The 17,344-nt window shown below is 44.1% G+C and overlaps 1 protein-coding gene across 19 annotated transcripts in view; it reads left to right on the top strand.

Moving 5' to 3' along the window:
- The window catches only part of PTPRT (protein tyrosine phosphatase receptor type T), a gene marked incomplete at its 3' end in the record, with an annotated part of 976,718 nt that overhangs the window by 437,601 nt on the left and 521,773 nt on the right, over positions 1 to 17,344 (top strand). For all 19 annotated transcript variants that reach the window (XM_080686646.1, XM_080686642.1, XM_080686645.1 and 16 more), the window contains exon 7: positions 13,862 to 14,155. In XM_080686646.1, coding sequence (XP_080542772.1) covers positions 13,862 to 14,155 — 294 coding nt within the window. The remainder of the gene's footprint in view (positions 1 to 13,861; positions 14,156 to 17,344) is intronic.

Genomic DNA, 17,344 nt, shown 5'->3' with positions numbered 1-17,344 from the left:
TAAGCAACTACCGATCATCCTGATTGAAAACATAATTTAAAAATTTTATACTTCAAAAAAATAAATGAAGAGTGCCACTAAAACTTGCAAAACAAAACAGATTTCTCCCCCTCCCCCCAGATTTTTTGTGCTACCAAGAAACTCTTTGTGGCCGGAAACAGAATCAAGTGTACTTATATGTTTATCTACCTAGTGTTTGTTTGAACACTTTTGTCAGGAATCTGAACTGATTTGTGAGCACTGATGAATGTGAGTAGAGTCAAACGTAAAAATTTAACACACACTTGACATCAAAAGCATGATTTATAACTGGGAAAAATTGATAACTGGAACTAATTAAAATAAAACTGTTTTTTGGTAAGAGCTCATATGAAGAAAAGACGAGCTAAAGGATGAGAGAAAATATTTGTAAACCACATATGTGACAAAAGACTAGTACCTGGAATATATAAAGAAATCTCAAAACTCCATAGCAAAAAATTAATAAAACTAAACAAACAAAAACCAATTCCATTAGAAAATGGACAAAAAGTTATGAGCAGACATTTTACCGAAGAGAATATACAGATGGCAAATAAGTACGTGAAACAACAGTCAACATCATTGTCACTAGGATAGTCTCCCTTAAAACCGCAATGAGAGGTCACCACGTACTTTTTAGAATGGTTAAAAAAATGATAGCACCGAGTGCTGGTGAAGATGCAGAGAAACGGGGTCGCTCCTGCACTCATGGTGGGGCTGTGAAATGGCAGAGCCACTTTGCAAGGCAGTTTGGCAGTTCCACATCCCATCTGACCTACCAATATCAATCCTGACATTTATTCCAGAGAAAGAAAAACTTCTGTTCACACAAAAACCTGTGCAAGCATCATTGTTCTTTGCAGGTTTATTTGAAAGAGCTACAACCTGGGAACAGCCCAGATGTCCTTCACCAGGTGAAGGGTTAAACAACCTGGAGCACACGTATGACATGGGATGCCACTCAGCAGACAAAAGGAGGGACTATGGATGTGTGCAGCAACCTGGTTTTATCTTTAGGGTTAATGCTGAGTGAAAAAAGCCAATCCCAAGAAATTAGATATTATCATTTAAAAAAAAAATATCCGAAGTTTTAAAATGTGCTGTGCCCCTTAAACTTACTCAGTGGTGTATGTCAATTATTTCTTGATAAAACTGGAATAAATAAAAATAGAAATGAAGCCTGGATCAGTGGTCCCAGGAATTGAGGCTGGGTGGGGAGTGAGGAGGTGGGTGTGGGTATAAGAGAGCCACACTCGGGATCCGTGTGGTGGTGGAAATTCCTTGCCTGTACCCACGTCAGTATCCTGGTGGTGAAATTGTATGAAAGTTTTGTACGAAGTTATCATTGGGAAAACTGGGTAAAGGATACAGAGGATCTCTCTTGTTTCTTACAACTAGTGTAAACTCACAATGATCTCAGAATAGAAAAGCTTAATTAAAAAGAATTAACACTGACATTTAACACTGAGTGCTCAGCCCCAGCTGGTGGGCCATTTCTGGGCAGGGGTGTGCAGTCCCCGTTACTGTATGTAGTACCGGGCTCTGTTCAAGACCTCGCATACTGCTGAGTTTCCCAGTAACATCCAACTACCCATTCTTGCACCAATTCTATTAATCAAAATCTCATGGTGCTTACAGTCTAGTGGGGAAGAGCAGCATAAACAGTCACACTAAATATAAATGCTATAAAGAAGAATATCTGGAAACATGGGGGAAGTTAGGGAGAGCTCCCTTGGGGAAGTGAGGTTTGAGCTGATATGAAGAGTGAACTAGGTTAAAGTGTGTGCAAAGACCCTGAGGTAGAAAGTAACTCATTAGGGATATTTACAATTAGGGATATTTACAAACCAACTTGCATGTCTGGAGCCTGAGCAGTGAGAGGGTCAGGAGAAGAGGCTGAACAGGCAGACAGGGACATCCGATAGACATCATTCATGGGTTTGAGGCCATAGAATACAACGGAGCTGTTATTTTAGGAAAATCTGTTGGGCTACACGATGGAGTATGGATCTGAAAAAGGCAGAAGTAGGAGAAAGGTTAGAAGGCTTATGCATATGGTACAAATTGATGATTTAAAACTTTTTGTTCATTGAAATCTAGCATGCAATACAGTAAAGTACATTGGCTTCAATATATTCACTTTTTTATTTTCCTCATAATACGAATCTTTGGGATTTTCTCCATATACAATATGGCAGTCTGTGAATAATGAAAGCTTTCTTCCCAATCCTTATATCTTTTATTTCATTTTCTTGCTTCATTGCATTGGCTACCGCACCCAGTAAAACTGGGAAAATCGGGGGAAAGCATTCAGTATTGTACGATTGATTATGATGTTAGCCGAATGTTTTAGATACCTGTTACCAGATTAAAGAACTTGCCTTGTGTATCTAGCTTGCTAAGGGTTTTATCCATTGACTTTCAGCAAATGCTTCCTTATTAATCTTGATATTATTACATGATTTTTCTTTTAGTCTGCCCATATGATGAGTTATACTGATTAATTTTCTAACATTAAATTGATCCTGTATGCCTGGAATAAAGCCAAGTTGATTATGATAAATTATTCATTTATATATCACTGTGTTTGGTTTGCTAATATCAGGTGTAGGATATTTATCTCTATGTTTTTGAGAGAGACGGGCCCAGAAGTTTCTTTTCTTGTGATATCCTGTAAGGTCTTGGCGTGACAGTTCTCTTGGGCTTGAGAAGTGAGTTTGGAAGTGTGTTTTCTCTTATATTCCATGAAGTGATTTGTGTAAATGGGATATTTCCTTGAATCCTTTTATGCATGTAAAAATTTAAGCTTATTTTACTGTATATCTTCAAGTAGCATTCTGTCCAAGGAAGTTGTTTTATCTAAAACTCTTGTCATTTTGTAGCTTCTCTTAGAAATTGCTGTATATTTCTGTGGGTTCCTTCTTCCTGTGTCTAAGAAGTGCACGATGAAGACATTAGAAATATATAGGATAGTGCCTGAAATGTAATAAATTTCCTTTCTCCTGTCCCCTCATACTCTCTACTTGCCACAGAAGTACCCAGCCTCAGGGGCCTGCAAGGGCACCAACCTGGAGCCATTGATGCTGTTCTCAGAGTCCAATGTCCACCTGCCGGAGTGAGAATTGTGGCCTTGGGGGGATGGGGCGTGGTCTGAGGCCTATGAGACCTTGCAGCTTTCAATTGTTCCGAAGTCCTTTTCCAAAGAGCTGCTATTGAGGCTGGGGAACTCTCTCTTCGTGCTGAATGTGGCAGAGCCCAAGGCAGCCCTGGGGGATCAAGGGAATTTGGAAGGGGCTCATTTTTCAGTTCCTTTACATAAAGGGGGCAATTGTCTCTTAAACTGCCCCCACACACCGATCAGGCTGTTAGGGCTAAGCCCCTTAATCCATCCGGACACCTTTCCCGACGCTTCAGAGCTTCAGTTGATACTCCTAGCCACTTCCAGCCATTCCAACAGCTCAGAGACTAATTACACATCTCCCCCCTGCAATAAGGATATGCCAAGGGGAGAAATTTGCAAAATAACAATATCTCTAAAGCCCCAGCCCTTTCATTCTCTCTCTCACTGTGGCTGGTAGCATAGCAACTGATGAAGCTGCCCTACTCAGGTGGCCCTGAATTGCTCATTTTTCCCTCCCCCAGCCCCTTTCCCTCTTCTCTAGCTTCACAGACATGTTCTGTTAAGACGGTTGCCATGTTTCCCCCTGGTGCTTGTTGAGTGTGAGTTAACCATCCCAGTGGGAGACTCGCGGCTTCCTCATGCATAAAGCTGACATTGATTTCCTCACATGTGCTGCAGGGCCCCGAGAGGCGTGGAGTGGAGATCACAGGAGGTGTGAGAAGCTGGGTCGAGTAGCCCATTAAGGGAGAGGGCGATGGGATGGGGAGGAGGACCAGTGTGGGAGGCCGAGAAGGGTGGGAGGAAGGAATAACTCCTATTTCTCACCTTTGTATGGGGCCTGTTGAGTTTCAGACATTTCCATTTGGTCCTTACACAGGGATCCGATGAGATGTGATCCAATACCCAGGTTTTATCCATAGAGACACTGAGACTCAGGGGAATTATGTAACTTGCCCAAAGCTACCATTCAAGTGACAGAGGTTATAAGCCCAACTCCGTCTGACTGATGGTTGTGCTCTTTCAATGCACCACACTGCCCTTCGTAGGCGGAAATGAATGTGAAAACACAAAGGGATGGAGCGCAGAGCTTTGGGCATGGCCTGGAGAAGCCGGACAGTGCCCTGGGGTGCTGTGTAGGGAACATGAAGTGGGCACTCACTTAGATGGACGGGGCAAGCACTGTCGCTCAAGGCAAGACTGAGGCCCTGCAGGCATGCGCACTCCCGAGACTCACTCAGCCTGCTGGGCCCTGGCTTTCTACTCATACTAGTCCCTTCTCCCTCCTGCTTATCCAATCAAGGACCAAGTCCTGTCCAGTATTCTAGTCCTGTGTCTAGTCCCTGTGACTGTGTCTCTCCAGCCCCGTGGCCATTATCTTGGTCTATACCTCCGTTATTTCCCCCCTCAGAAATGGACATGACTTTCTGTGCTGTCACACTACTATAAGCCTTTTTGCTGTTCCCCCCACCTCTCATCCATGCTTCGGCGGGATATGCCATTCGGAATGAGCCAGCGTCTTCTCGTCTCTGTGAAGGCTCCCTCCTCCCGATTCCTGGTGGCCTCTGCTTTCCTCATCTCATGATTTGATTACCCTGGAAACCTCCCCTCATCTCCTCCATCCAATCTCCTCCTTGTATTAGTTTCCGTGGGCTGCTGTAATGACCACAAACAGTGGCTTAAAACAGCACACATTTATTCTCTTACGTATATGAAGTCAGGGTCTAAAATGGGTTCAACGTCAAATGGACTGCTTTTCTTCTGCTCTTGGGGACAATCTGTTCCCTGGCCCTTTGCAGTTTCCAGAGGCCGACTGCATTTCTTGCTAGTGGCCCCTTGGTCCGTGTTCAAAGCCAGCAGTGCCACATCCCTCAAGCCCTCTGAGTCCTTCTGCCTTCCTCTTGCACGAATGGGGATTCTGGTGATTCAAGTGGGCCCAGGTAGATATTCCCAGACACCCTCACCACTCTCCTTTATCATATTTTCAAAGTGCTTTTACCATGCAAAGTTCTGGGGATTAGGATGTGGGCATCTTTGGGGGCCATTATTCTGTGTATCACACTCCTCTATGTGTCCCCAAGATCCTGGTTCTGTCACAGTCCAGCTCTTTTTTAGTCTGAAGATGATTGATTTCCACATGGGTTTCACTGCCTCGTCTCCTAGGTTCCTCCAGGGTCGAGACAATTACTGACTTTGACTCTCTAGCCTCAGAACATAGAACCGGCTCTCAGAACTTGTGTTGAACAGGAGACCATATCTCTCAGGCTCCCATTGCCTGCCTCAGTCTCGCTGACGGGACTGTTGAGAATGTTGGGACATTCTCCTTAAAATCCTTAAAACCACGGACTAGAGCAAGACTGCCGGTGTCCCAGAGTCAGCATGTCCTAGCTGCGTGACCTTGGGCTAGTTCCTTAACTTCCGTGCCTTCGCTTCCTCTCAATGCAAAATGAAGATTCTTATAATATCTTCCTGTGCCGGTCAGCATCCAGGAAGGAAACCCCAAAGCATACTGGGTATTTCAAACAGAGTTTTTGTTGAGGGGAATTATATAAATGTTGGCAGGTTGCCAGAGCAAACGTGGGCACTAAAGCAGCAGGAGTTGCAGGAAGCATCTACCACACCCGGGGCCAGGGGAACATGAGGGAATAGATGGGGGCTGGAGGAGGGGCCTGTAGGGCTGATGCTGGGTCCTATGTAGTGGGAGGCTCCACACATGGTCCTGCATCTGTAGGGGCCTGGCCTGGCTTCTGAAAAGATGCTGTGCTGAGGGCGCTGGGAGGGCCAGGAAAATTAAAGCCGGGAGCATAGCTGTGTCTGCTGCTGGAGGGATGCTGAAAGGACCTTGAAGAAGGTAGAGAGCATCTTCTCCCCTCTCCCAGTATCTTCTTTCCTCTCCAAGCCTCTAGTCTCCAGCACAGCCTCCCATCGGTAGGACTGAACTGAAGCTGGCAAAAGGATTCCAGAAGTTCCAGCCCCAGATCCATATTAAACCTAAAGAACTGGAAGTAAATAACTAGCACATTCTTTTAGTTCCCTCCCCTGTAAAATGAATACTATAATAGTACTTACCTCAGGGTATGAGATGAGGAATAAATGAACCACAACTTAGTGGCTATAATATTCTGGGGACAGTCAACACCCTCTTCACACCTTGTGTGTGTGATATATACCATTGCGGTCAGGAGGGAGTGCAGATCCCCAGAAAGGCCGCGTGGGCCCCAGTCTTGGCTCTTTGAATTACTAATTATTTGACACTGGGCAAATTACTTAATCCATTTTCAGAAAAATGGGAATCACGATGCTATTTAGCACTGGAGTTGCTGTGAAGATTAAATGAGTTAATATGTTAAGGCATAAGAACAGTGACAGGTACATAAAAATCTGCAGTGTTTAATAGCTGCCACTGTTGTCATTTGTATTATTGCAATTTTCATCTCCACTATCCCGTCCCAGTGTTTCCGACCGCAGTGATGCAGTCGGAGAACTGACTTTTCAGTCTTGTTGTTTTGATGGAGATCTTTTATTGTCTAGATGCTTGTGGGAGTTTTTCTTTAGACTTGTATTTCAAAATATTGCCAGGATGGGCTTAAGTTTGAGTCTTGTCATTGATTTTGTCTGGAACCACTGTGCTCCTCATAGTCAGCAAACTTTATTTATTTTAAGGACATTTTTTTAGCTTTGTCTGTGATTATCATTCCGTTCCATTTGTTTGCTATATCCTCCCCAAACACTTCTGATTCTTAGCTTGGATGTCCATTTGCTAGTCTCTGTAACATTATCCTTCTTGCTTTTGTTCATTTCCTTATTGCTCCCTCCAACACCTTATTTTGGGAAAACTTATCAAATATTTTCTCTACCATTTACATGAAACATCAAGTATTTATTGAACATTAACCATATGTTAGGCTAGGTCACAAAGACTAGTTCTAGTAGGCACCTACCGGTGGATTCAGTATTCTCGGGTTCCACATCTGTGAATTCAACCAATCAACCAACCAACCAACCAAAAAAAGTGACATTGTTGCTGACATGTATTATGTAGTTAGGCCTATAGTGGTTGCATGTGTACTGAATATGTACAGACTTTTTCTTGTCATTATTTCATAAATAATAGAGTATAACAACTATATACATAGCATTCACATCGTATTAGGTGTAAAAATAATCTAGAGATGATTTAAAGTATCCGGAAGGATATGAAGAGGTGATATACACATACTACACCATTTTATCCACAGGTTTTGGTGTTTTTGGGAGTCCTGGAATCACCAAAACCTGTGGATAAAATTACTGTATCTAATTATATCTTCTGCTAATTACTGTATCTACTTATTATATCTTCTGCTCAAGGGCCTGGTGGGCTCAGGCCAGGGAAGGAAGAGAAAGTGGGGTCTGCGGCTGATGACTCGCAGTCAGGGTGGAGTCAGTGAACTTAGTCACAGAATCCTAATGGTCTCTGGCAGAAAATTCACATACCTTTCCAATTAGAATTCTAAAACAGGCTTTGATTCTAAAGATTAAAAATTTGAGACCCGCAAAGATTGAGTGTTCTGTCCAGCTGGCTCATGGTAAAATCAGGGCAAAAAAAGACAGGGCCTATGGCCCCAAGCCAGTTTCCTTTCTGCTTTTTGATCTTCATTTTATAATTTTATGAAAGAGTGATGCATGCCAATCAGTGCCCGTAGAATATCTAATCAGCATGACACTTTTGAACATCTACTCTGTGCTGAGCCCTGTAGACCACACAACTGAGTAGTCGGGAAGTGGAATTGGAAAAAAAAAAAAGGGCATAGTTCAATTAAAAGTGAAAGGAAAAGACATCCCTATTGGGAGAAATGGCATGTGCAGAAGTCTGACAGTGGGAAGGTAAAATAGTGTGTGGGCATGTGTGTATGTTGGCGTGTGGGGCAGGGTGTTCCCACAGACCCTTGGGTTTAGTAAATAGCAGTGCAGTTAGGAAGGTGACCAGGTAGGCCAGAAGGCTGGTGGACGGTGTTGGAGGCCAGGTTACAGCCACCTTAAACATGTCAAGGCTCACTTCTCATCTTAGAAACATTCACTTTTTCTCAAAAATGTTTGATTTCTGTCTGGGGCAGATAGTGCGTAAGCATCAAACTTGTTCTCTGGCTATTTGAAGCATTTTTTGCTCTCTGTAGGAGTTTCTGGAGAGTCAAACTGTTACAAGAGCTCACAGCAGGGAAAAGGAAGACAGAATTGGTCTGGAGATTGCTGCCTGAGGACAAGGCAGAATTACATTAATGGGTCACCTCACCACCTCCATGCCTGAAGGAGAGCCTTAGCAGGTCAGGGGGGCTGCCGCCTGGGCCTCAGGGAGGGCTCAGGGAGTCCTGTCCTTGAAGGGCTTTGATGCCTGGCTGGTGGGGGCCAATACCATCTCCCCAACTTAGGTCTCAGCTCTCTGGAGGCCAGACTTCCTCCTTCTTATTTGCTTCTGGATTTTGTGAGCGTAGGGTGCCATTAAATGTCATACAGTTATTCCTGGCTTTGCACAGTTGAAAAGTATGATAGAGGATTTGAGGTTCATTCCCCCAATATTCCATGGCTCAGCTCCAAGTAAGATGTAGTGGCATGTTTCCCACCTGCTGGGTCACACACAAGCCATATTTTTGTTTGTTTCTGTCCCATAGTCCAGTGGTCGGCAAACTCATTAGTCAACAGAGCCAAATATCAACAGTACAATGATTGAAATTTCTTTTGAGAGCCAAATTTTTTAAACTTAAACTTCTTCTAACGCCACTCCTTCAAAATAGACTCGGCCAGGCCGTGGTATTTTGTGGAAGAGCCACACTCAAGGGGCCAAAGAGCTGTATGTGGCTCGCGAGCCACAGTTTGCCGACCACTGCCTTAGTTTGTCTTCTAGGTATCGTTTACACACAACAAAATACCCGTATTTTAAGTATACAGTTGGATGGGTCTTACACAACTCTAATCAAGAGGCCCCCTTCCAGGCAGTCATCCCACCAGAGGCAATGCTTTTCTGATTATTAGTAATACTTGATCACCCAAATCAATATGTAGTATATTCCAATACCCCAGAGGGTTCTCCCATGCCTCATCTTGCTCATCATCTGCTCCCATAAGTAACTGTGATTCTGATGTTTATTGCCATAGATCAACTTGCATGTTCTTGAACTTTTCCTATGAATGGAATCATCATGCATCCTTTTCCTTTTCTTGTTTTACAGGACATCAATTTCTTTTGAGATCCATTCATGTGGTGTATCTGCAGTGTGTTCCTTTTTCCTTTCTGTGTAGTATTCTGTTGTATGCATATGCATCAATTGGTTGAATCATAAGCACCCAACAGCTTCTGAATCAACTTCTTTCTCTCCTCACATCTCTGTCTTTCAGTCCTTGAGTGGAAGCTAGCATGTGGGTTTCTTGCAACCAGCTCTGTGTCTTTTTTGTTCACTGTTGTACCCTCAATGCCCAGGACAGAGTGTGACGTATATATAGCAGGTGCCCAGTGTGTGTATAATGAATGAATGAATGAACCAGTGTTCAGAACACATGGTTTTCATTGTGTTCTATTCTAGTCCTGTGTATACTTCCCCATTCAAGTCAGAACTACAGGATTCTCAGGACAATCTCTTTGCCCACAAACTTACATGAATTTCGGGGCCCACAGATCACACTCAAGCTCTCTCTATAATAGCTTTCTGAACCTCTACACCAGACGAGGTCCCTTTACAGGCCCCATAATTACCTCTATCACTCCCATCATGACCCTCATTGCACTTTATTGTCATTGCTGCTCTCATTGGCTACCCCACCCTCTGACTCCTCTATTTCTTTCCACCTGTATTTCTTTTCACCACTAAATTCCGCATTCAGCACTCTGGCCTATGAGAAGCACAGGGTATATACTGGGTAGGACTTCTTACAGAGGGAGTTTCTCTCTGTGAGATTGTTCATCTTGAGTCCACAGCCATTAGACAAAGTCCTTGTGAAGAGAGAAGCAGATTTGAGAACATTCCCTCTGCTAAGGGTCTAATGTTTGTGCCCCTCCCCCCCCCAATTCATCTGTTGATGTTCTAACCCCTCATATGATTGTTCTAGGAGGGGATGCCTTAGAAAGGTGATGAGGTTTAGATGTGGTCATGAGACGGGGTGGAGCCCCCATTATGTGATTAGTGCCATTATGAGAAGTGGAAGAGACTAGAAACCTCTTTCTTCCCACTGTGAGAGGACACAGCAAGAAGACAGCAGTCTGCAAACCCAGAGGAGGGTTCTCGCCACAAACTGAATTGGCAAGCACCTTGATCTTGGACTCCCCAGCCTCCAGAAATGTCTGTTGTTTAATCCGCCCAGTCTGTGGTGTTTGTAATGGCCACCCAAGCTGCTTAGACATCCTCTGTGGATGATTTCTACTTAGGACATAACATTTCATGGGCAGGGGCTTGTCTTCATCCTTTAAATATTTTAGACAAAATATTAAATCTATGAATGTGTTTGGTGGATCATGGTCATGGAAAGCTAGACGTTTACTTGAGTTTGTCCTGTGGAAATCTTAGCATGTTCATCTTCACCCAAACATTTGGGAATCTGAGAGCCTGTAAGTACTAGATCTGTCACCTTTCCATCAAGTTCTATCCTCTGACACGATTGGACTCCCAACCCCTAGCTCGTACAGCAAAGGGTGGCTGTGGGGTCCCAGAGAAGTGTAAGCTGTATGGGCATGTGGTCTGACTTCCTTTATTCTCAACATAGACTCTTCAGGGCTTTGTGCATGGGCTACATGAGGGTTCGTGGGTTCCGGAAATGGTGTGCGAACTCTAGGTATTGTGCATATGTGCATTTTCCTGGGATGGGAGCCTAGAATTTCTTTACCATATTTTCACAAGGCCCCATGAATCCCCCTAAGTTCAGAACTATTGGTGTCAGGTTCCTTTAATGATCCTTCTAGTTGATTACTGAAGTATCTTTCTCAAGTACAAGAATAGAAGGGGTAGAGCAGGGATGCTACCTGAGCCCCGAGTTATGATGCTCCACCCCCACTTCTTCTAGCTTTACAGGAGCTGAGCCCTCTCTGGGCCTCAGTGTCCTTTCTGACTCTCGGTGGTTGGATTAGATGGCTTCCTAGGCTTCTTGCACTGTCTGGTTGAACAGTTCATCACAGACAGAGAGGAGAGCTGACACAAATCGGCATGGTCTTTCTGTGCATTTTGTAAAAAGGTGGTGTCTACCAAAAAATTTATTGTGTGTCTTATCCCAACTTCTGTCTCTTGGAGCCACTAATACATGGGACTTCTAAAGAATGTCAATCATGATCAATGAATTCCAAGAAAAAGAATAGACAACACAATAATCTGACTGCTTTTTGGTGCCAGGGACAGGAAACACTATGGTGTTTTCTTGAGAGGACAGAGGGAGAGATGGCTGCATTAGCCCATCTGCGCAGGGACATGTGAGCCAGTAAGTCATTGGAGATGGAGACATTTATATACTCGAGGGAATGTTTGCAACTATGCTTGCACCGACCATCAGAAATACGTGAAAAGAGACTCAACATTTGGGAATATTAATCCTTTACTTTCTTTCTGGTGGTCAGCAATTTACTGCTAATTTTGAAACTGGAGAGCATAAACCATAGTGGAAGTCAAAGGAAGAGAGTTTAATGTGGCCCCTTGTGCCAGCCCTGAAGTATGGAAGGCAGCTGCTCTGAGTTCTGTCCAGGGCCTGTCAGTGAGTAATTCGATTAAGGGGTTGGGCTGGGTCTTTGCAGAGCTGCAGATATCACCTATGAGGCCTCATTGGAGATGGATAGAAACTCAGGAGAGTTGATCATGGTGATCAAAGGGTCCGTATATTGAAAATGCACAAAGGGTGAGCCCAGAAATTATCCTTCTGCCAACTTAACTTCTCTACCTGGAACAAATTATCCAAAAATCAATTTGCAAACACCTTTGAGATAACAAGGCCTTGAGTAATAACCTCCATGGCTTTGTAAAGGAAAGCATCTAGCTTGACTAATCTGCTTAATTTCCTTCTCTGACCAAATGGCAGGCTATAATAGAGGCAATCTGAAGCTGTCCCTTAAGATTTGCTCTGAGTCACTCTGAGAAAATATTGTCCAACCCTGTCTCATAGCAATTATTCTGTTTGCAGAGAATCTTTGTTGTTAGGTAATTAATTAGAAAGAAAACATGGAATGAGTTTTATCTATCCAGAAGCGCTCACCTGAGTTCCAAACTGAAGCTCGTACCTGCCTCAGTCACCTGAATAACCCAGAGGTTCTCTTAAAGGTCTTGAATATTGTACTCCACTCCCAAATGCCTCCCCCACCCTCCACTTCCTAAATCTGCTCATTAACTTGCTCATACCCCTTTACAGATAATCCCATTCCTGGAAGTTGGTCCTAAGGAAACATGAGACAAGCAGGACTAGAGTCCCACAAGGATGTTCATTAAAGCATCAGTTTCCATAGCAAAACTTAGAGCAACTCATGTGCCCAACAAATGGAGATTAGTTAGTGTGATCACCTGATGGGTTATTTGGTAGCTATTAAAGACAGGGATGGTAAAATTCAGGTAGTATATATGCAAAGCCCTTAGGATATAATAAGTTGAAGGAAAAACAAATTTACATTGTATCTATGTGTTACTGGAACCGCATGAAAAAAAAGTTTACGTATATGAACAGGAACTGGAATGGAACATAGAGAAATAAAAAAAGGCTGTCATGTTGGGTGGTAGGGAAGGGAACACATTTTCTCTTGCTTTCTTTATTGTTGTTCCACGGCTATTTTTTGCAACAAGTAAAAAATATATCCCCTTTTAGTTTTACAAAATGGGCATCAAGAGGCAAACAGTCTCCAAGGGGAGAGCTGGTCTCGGAAGGCCTGAGGTTGTGGGTTCCATCCTGCTTTATGCTCCATGATCTTGGTTTGGTGACCTGGTCACTTGAGTTCTAAGTTTTTTCCTCCCCATCGAAACAGAGGTGATAATGTCTCAAGAACTATGCAAAGTAATGCAAGTGAGGTTTCTTGGCCAATGAGAAGTACAAACTAAACGTTGATTTCTGCAGCTTTGCCGGTGAGAGGCCACCACAAAGGCATGTTGAAAGCCTGGTCTCTTTAGCTGAAGATACATACATACAGTGGCAACAGGTCACAGATACAGTACAACTTGGCATGACTTTTCCCTTGACCCTTGATTCCCACTGGGGCCGCTGTGGCCAGTGGCACTGTCCCTGCTGGAGGAACCTGCTGGGATCCAGGCAGAAGCTGGATGCTTGCTGTGCCGTCATCCTTTCGCTACTAACACTCAAGTCACTCTCAGGAAGAACTTCCACTAGGAATCTCTGTGTTCCTGTAAAAGCCATGTGTGCAAACGTCAGACAGCCCTGGGTTTTGAACCAAACTCTGCTTCAGTAAAGGCAGGTTCTCATTTGAGGATTGAGAGCGGAATATTAACCCAGACAGCTTTGCCATGTTCTGGAAAGGCCCTTCCCTCACAAGCGCCCTCTCCCTTTTCTTCCTTAAATGAAAGAGCTAGGGGAGGTATGACATGTAATTAGTGAAGAAATACTGATTCAGGTACTTACATACAAAAGCTTGAAAATCACAGTAAGACATGAATGGGGTTAAGGAGGGATTCGGGCTGTTTTATGGCTCTGTCTGGAATCCTGTCCCTCACGTGCTTGGGTTTTGTTCTGTAACCATGAGAGTCTTATGTCCTTTTCTGACCATTTGTCTTTCAGAGCCTCCCACACCCATCGCCCCCCCAGAGCTGCTGGCTGTGGGGGCCACGTACCTGTGGATCAAGCCGAACGCCAACTCTATCATCGGGGACGGCCCCATCATCCTGAAGGAGGTGGAGTACCGCACCACCACGGGCACCTGGGCTGAGACCCACATCGTGGACTCGCCCAACTATAAGCTGTGGCATCTGGACCCGGATGTGGAGTATGAGATCCGGGTTCTACTCACAAGACCAGGAGAAGGGGGCACAGGGCCCCCGGGGCCCCCGCTCACCACCAGGACCAAGTGTGCAGGTAAGAACCTCCATCCTGGCTTCATTTTGGGGGGCTGGGCAGATGCCGTGCGTGATCTTCCTCTGTGACAATCATGCCTAAACTTCTCGGTGTGAGCGTGCATCCTGTTGGGGAGAAGAACAGTCAGGGTGTTGGTGTAGCCTTAGAGGACCTCCTGGCTTTGGTGACATCTGTGCAGACCTCCTGGCTCTGACAGACTCTAGCTGTATCCGGTTCTGACAGTGTTGCCAGTGGGAAGCTGGTTCGAGCTCACCAAGGGCTTCCCTGCCGTCACTGTCTGAGGTCTCCTGTAGTCGTGTTTCTGAGGGCTCCGGGCTCTGACTGTGACCCCTGAAGGTCTCATTTGGGCTTTATCTCTGAGTGCTTCCAGTTCCTGTTGTTTTTCTGATTGAAGCTGTGTCCCTGAGGACCTCTGGGCTGGGCCTCTGACCCTAATGAGTTCTAGATTTTGACCATTCATCTGAGGGTCCCTGGCTCCATGTTCCCAGGGGTTCTTGGCTCCACTTGTTTGCCTGAGGTTCCTGCATGCTGCTTACCAGTTTGCTGGCTGGGACTGTGTCTTGGGGAGGACCGTTTGGATCCAGCTGTGTCCCTGAGGGCTCTGGGCCGCTCTGCTGTTTCTAATAAGGGGTGTTGGCCAAGATTATGTCTCTAACTAGATCCCTGAGATGTCCCAGTTCTGAATGCAACTCAAGAAATTAAAAGAACTCAGTGTTCACTTTTTTGGCAAATCACATTATTTATATTATCTCATTTTCCCCTCTAGCCATTCAATATAAGTATTTTTATATCATATATACATGAATGAATGGAGACTCAGTGTTTTACACATTGTGTTCCAAGTTATAGAATTGGCCAGTGGCAGTCAGGATATGCACCTGACTCAAATGCCCTTGGTCATTGGTTGCAGCATGGTGAATAAGCAGAGAGGTGTGTGCCATCTGTGAGGTACAAACAGCTGGGGGTGTTTCAGTGGGGGGTCAGGGAAGCCATGGCACGGGCTGCTGGCTTCCAAGGGAAAAGGCGTCATGACGGCTTTGGGGTGGGGAGAGAAAGGCCTGCCAGCACAGTGCCTACCATGGAACAAAAAGCCAAGTAAAACACAGTCCATTATGCTACAGTGGGACATGCATGTTCTTAAAAACCATTGCACTCCGCAAAGCCATGCAATAAAAATAAATAGGCTTGTGAGGCATGACACACATACTTCATCAGTGTCACCTTAAAAAAAGAGAGAAACCTAGTAAAACTGGTGGCACAATTTTATACACGTTAATGGCCAAGATACGCATAAAAACTGCAACACGTTGTGTGTTAGCTTGGAAAGCCCTGACATTTGCTTGTGGAAGTGGCTGCAGCCTGAGAGGCAAGGTGAAATGGTGAGGAGGGCGTCTGAAAGCGATGGCGCGTGATACACCAGGTGTGGCTGGATGTGGCTCATCACACCGGCAGCGAGCTGAGGGAGCAGGGAGATGCTGCAGGTGGGTGCTCTGTGTGTATTCCTATGTGGCTCAGTTCAGTTGGGTACAGTTTTCCGCTTCACTCATGTGTCTGCATACAAATGTGAAATTTGCGTTATGCTCAAATTGTTTCCTAATATGTTAGTCATGATGGAACACATCCACATTGTCAAGATAAGAGTTCCAGAGGAATTGACTAGAACCATTCTAAAGTATCTCAGTTGTGTATCTTGGCACTATGTAACCCAAAGTTAATATCTCCATTGCTTGGGAATATTCCTTTGAAAGTTATTGAACCACTGTGATGAATGGAAATGCCGTTTTCTTGATTATTTTCAAAACTAGGCCTTTGGTAAAATTCCTCATTGAAACCTGATTATGAAACTTACTACTTTAAAAGGACATGGGATATGTTATTAAATCAGGTAATGCCTTATCTCAGCTTTTCAATTCAATATCCATCCATAAAAATAATTGATTCTATCCTGCCGACGAGACTTTCCTCTTTCCACAGGGTAAATCTAAGGGTTTCCAAGGTTTTCGATCTTTATAAATGATATTCAAAGTACTGTTAGGAGCCCCCATGGACTTATTGCTGATGATCATATAATACAGTTTGAAATTCAATTGCAAGATGATCATCTCAATAAAAATTTACAATCTATTGAAAATTGTTGCCATGACCGTGTAATGGATTTTGCATGTTGAAAACACAATTGTCTGACTATCACTATAAAAATTCTGAGTTGAAATGCTGTTTATAGCTTTATATTTTAAAAAAATGTTGTTTAAGTAAGTTATGACTAAAATCTTCAATAACCCACATTTTCTAAAATGTGTCATCAAGAAGATAATCTTTCCCACAGTTCCACTGATGGTAGAATGTTCTTTGCCTCATAATTAATTTTTAAGAGAATTCCAAGGTTGATATTCATTTATGGGTTGGTAGTCTCAGTCCTCCTACCCTTTCTCTATTCATTATTAATAGCACTGAAAACATACTCATTGTTTTACAAAATAGAAAACGAGAGCGTGTGGAGGGTGGAAGGTATAATTTCTGCCCAGAGGAATTTACAAGCTGGGTTTAGATGCCAACAAAACAGCATAAAGGGTAAAACATAAACATAAAGTCAGTTATTGAAATACCGAACTTCATGGAGGAAAACACGGCTGGTGTGGAAAGAGCCGTGCTCTTAGAATGATCTGGAGCAGTGGTTTTCAAAGTGTGGTCCCCAGACCCCTGCCTTGGCACCCCTGGGAACATGTTAGAAAGGCACATTCTCAGGCCCCACCCCCCTGACCTAATGATTCAGAAATTCTTAGATTGGGGCCCAGAGATCTATGCCTTAAGGAGCCCTCCGGGTGATGCTGATACACACCCACATTGAAGAACTACTGACAGACTGTGACACACCAACACACCACTTTCAGAATGCCCATTTTAATGCTTGATCCTTGAGACATTGCTGAGAGGTAGATAGGAGGAAAACTTAGGCTTAGAGTGATCAAACCAAGGTTACAAATCAATTCAGAGCTTAGAGCTAAATCTCTTGACCTGAGGGACTCCCCAGTATGTGGACTGACGGAGCTTCCTCTGCAAGTGTCCACTTGAGTGTGGGATTGGGTGATAGGGAGACCGGTCACTATGGAGACCAGCTGAGAATGAATGGCTGCCATGCCCTGTAACAGTAGTCCTTTTCACTAGACATCTACTGAGTCACTTCCACAT

The sequence above is a fragment of the Plecotus auritus genome, assembly GCF_963455305.1.
Source record: "Plecotus auritus genome assembly, chromosome: 8".
In the NCBI taxonomy this organism is placed as follows: Eukaryota; Metazoa; Chordata; class Mammalia; order Chiroptera; family Vespertilionidae; genus Plecotus; species Plecotus auritus.
The sequence above is the reverse complement of the archived record's forward strand: the minus strand, read 5'-3'. Positions and strand labels throughout refer to the sequence as shown.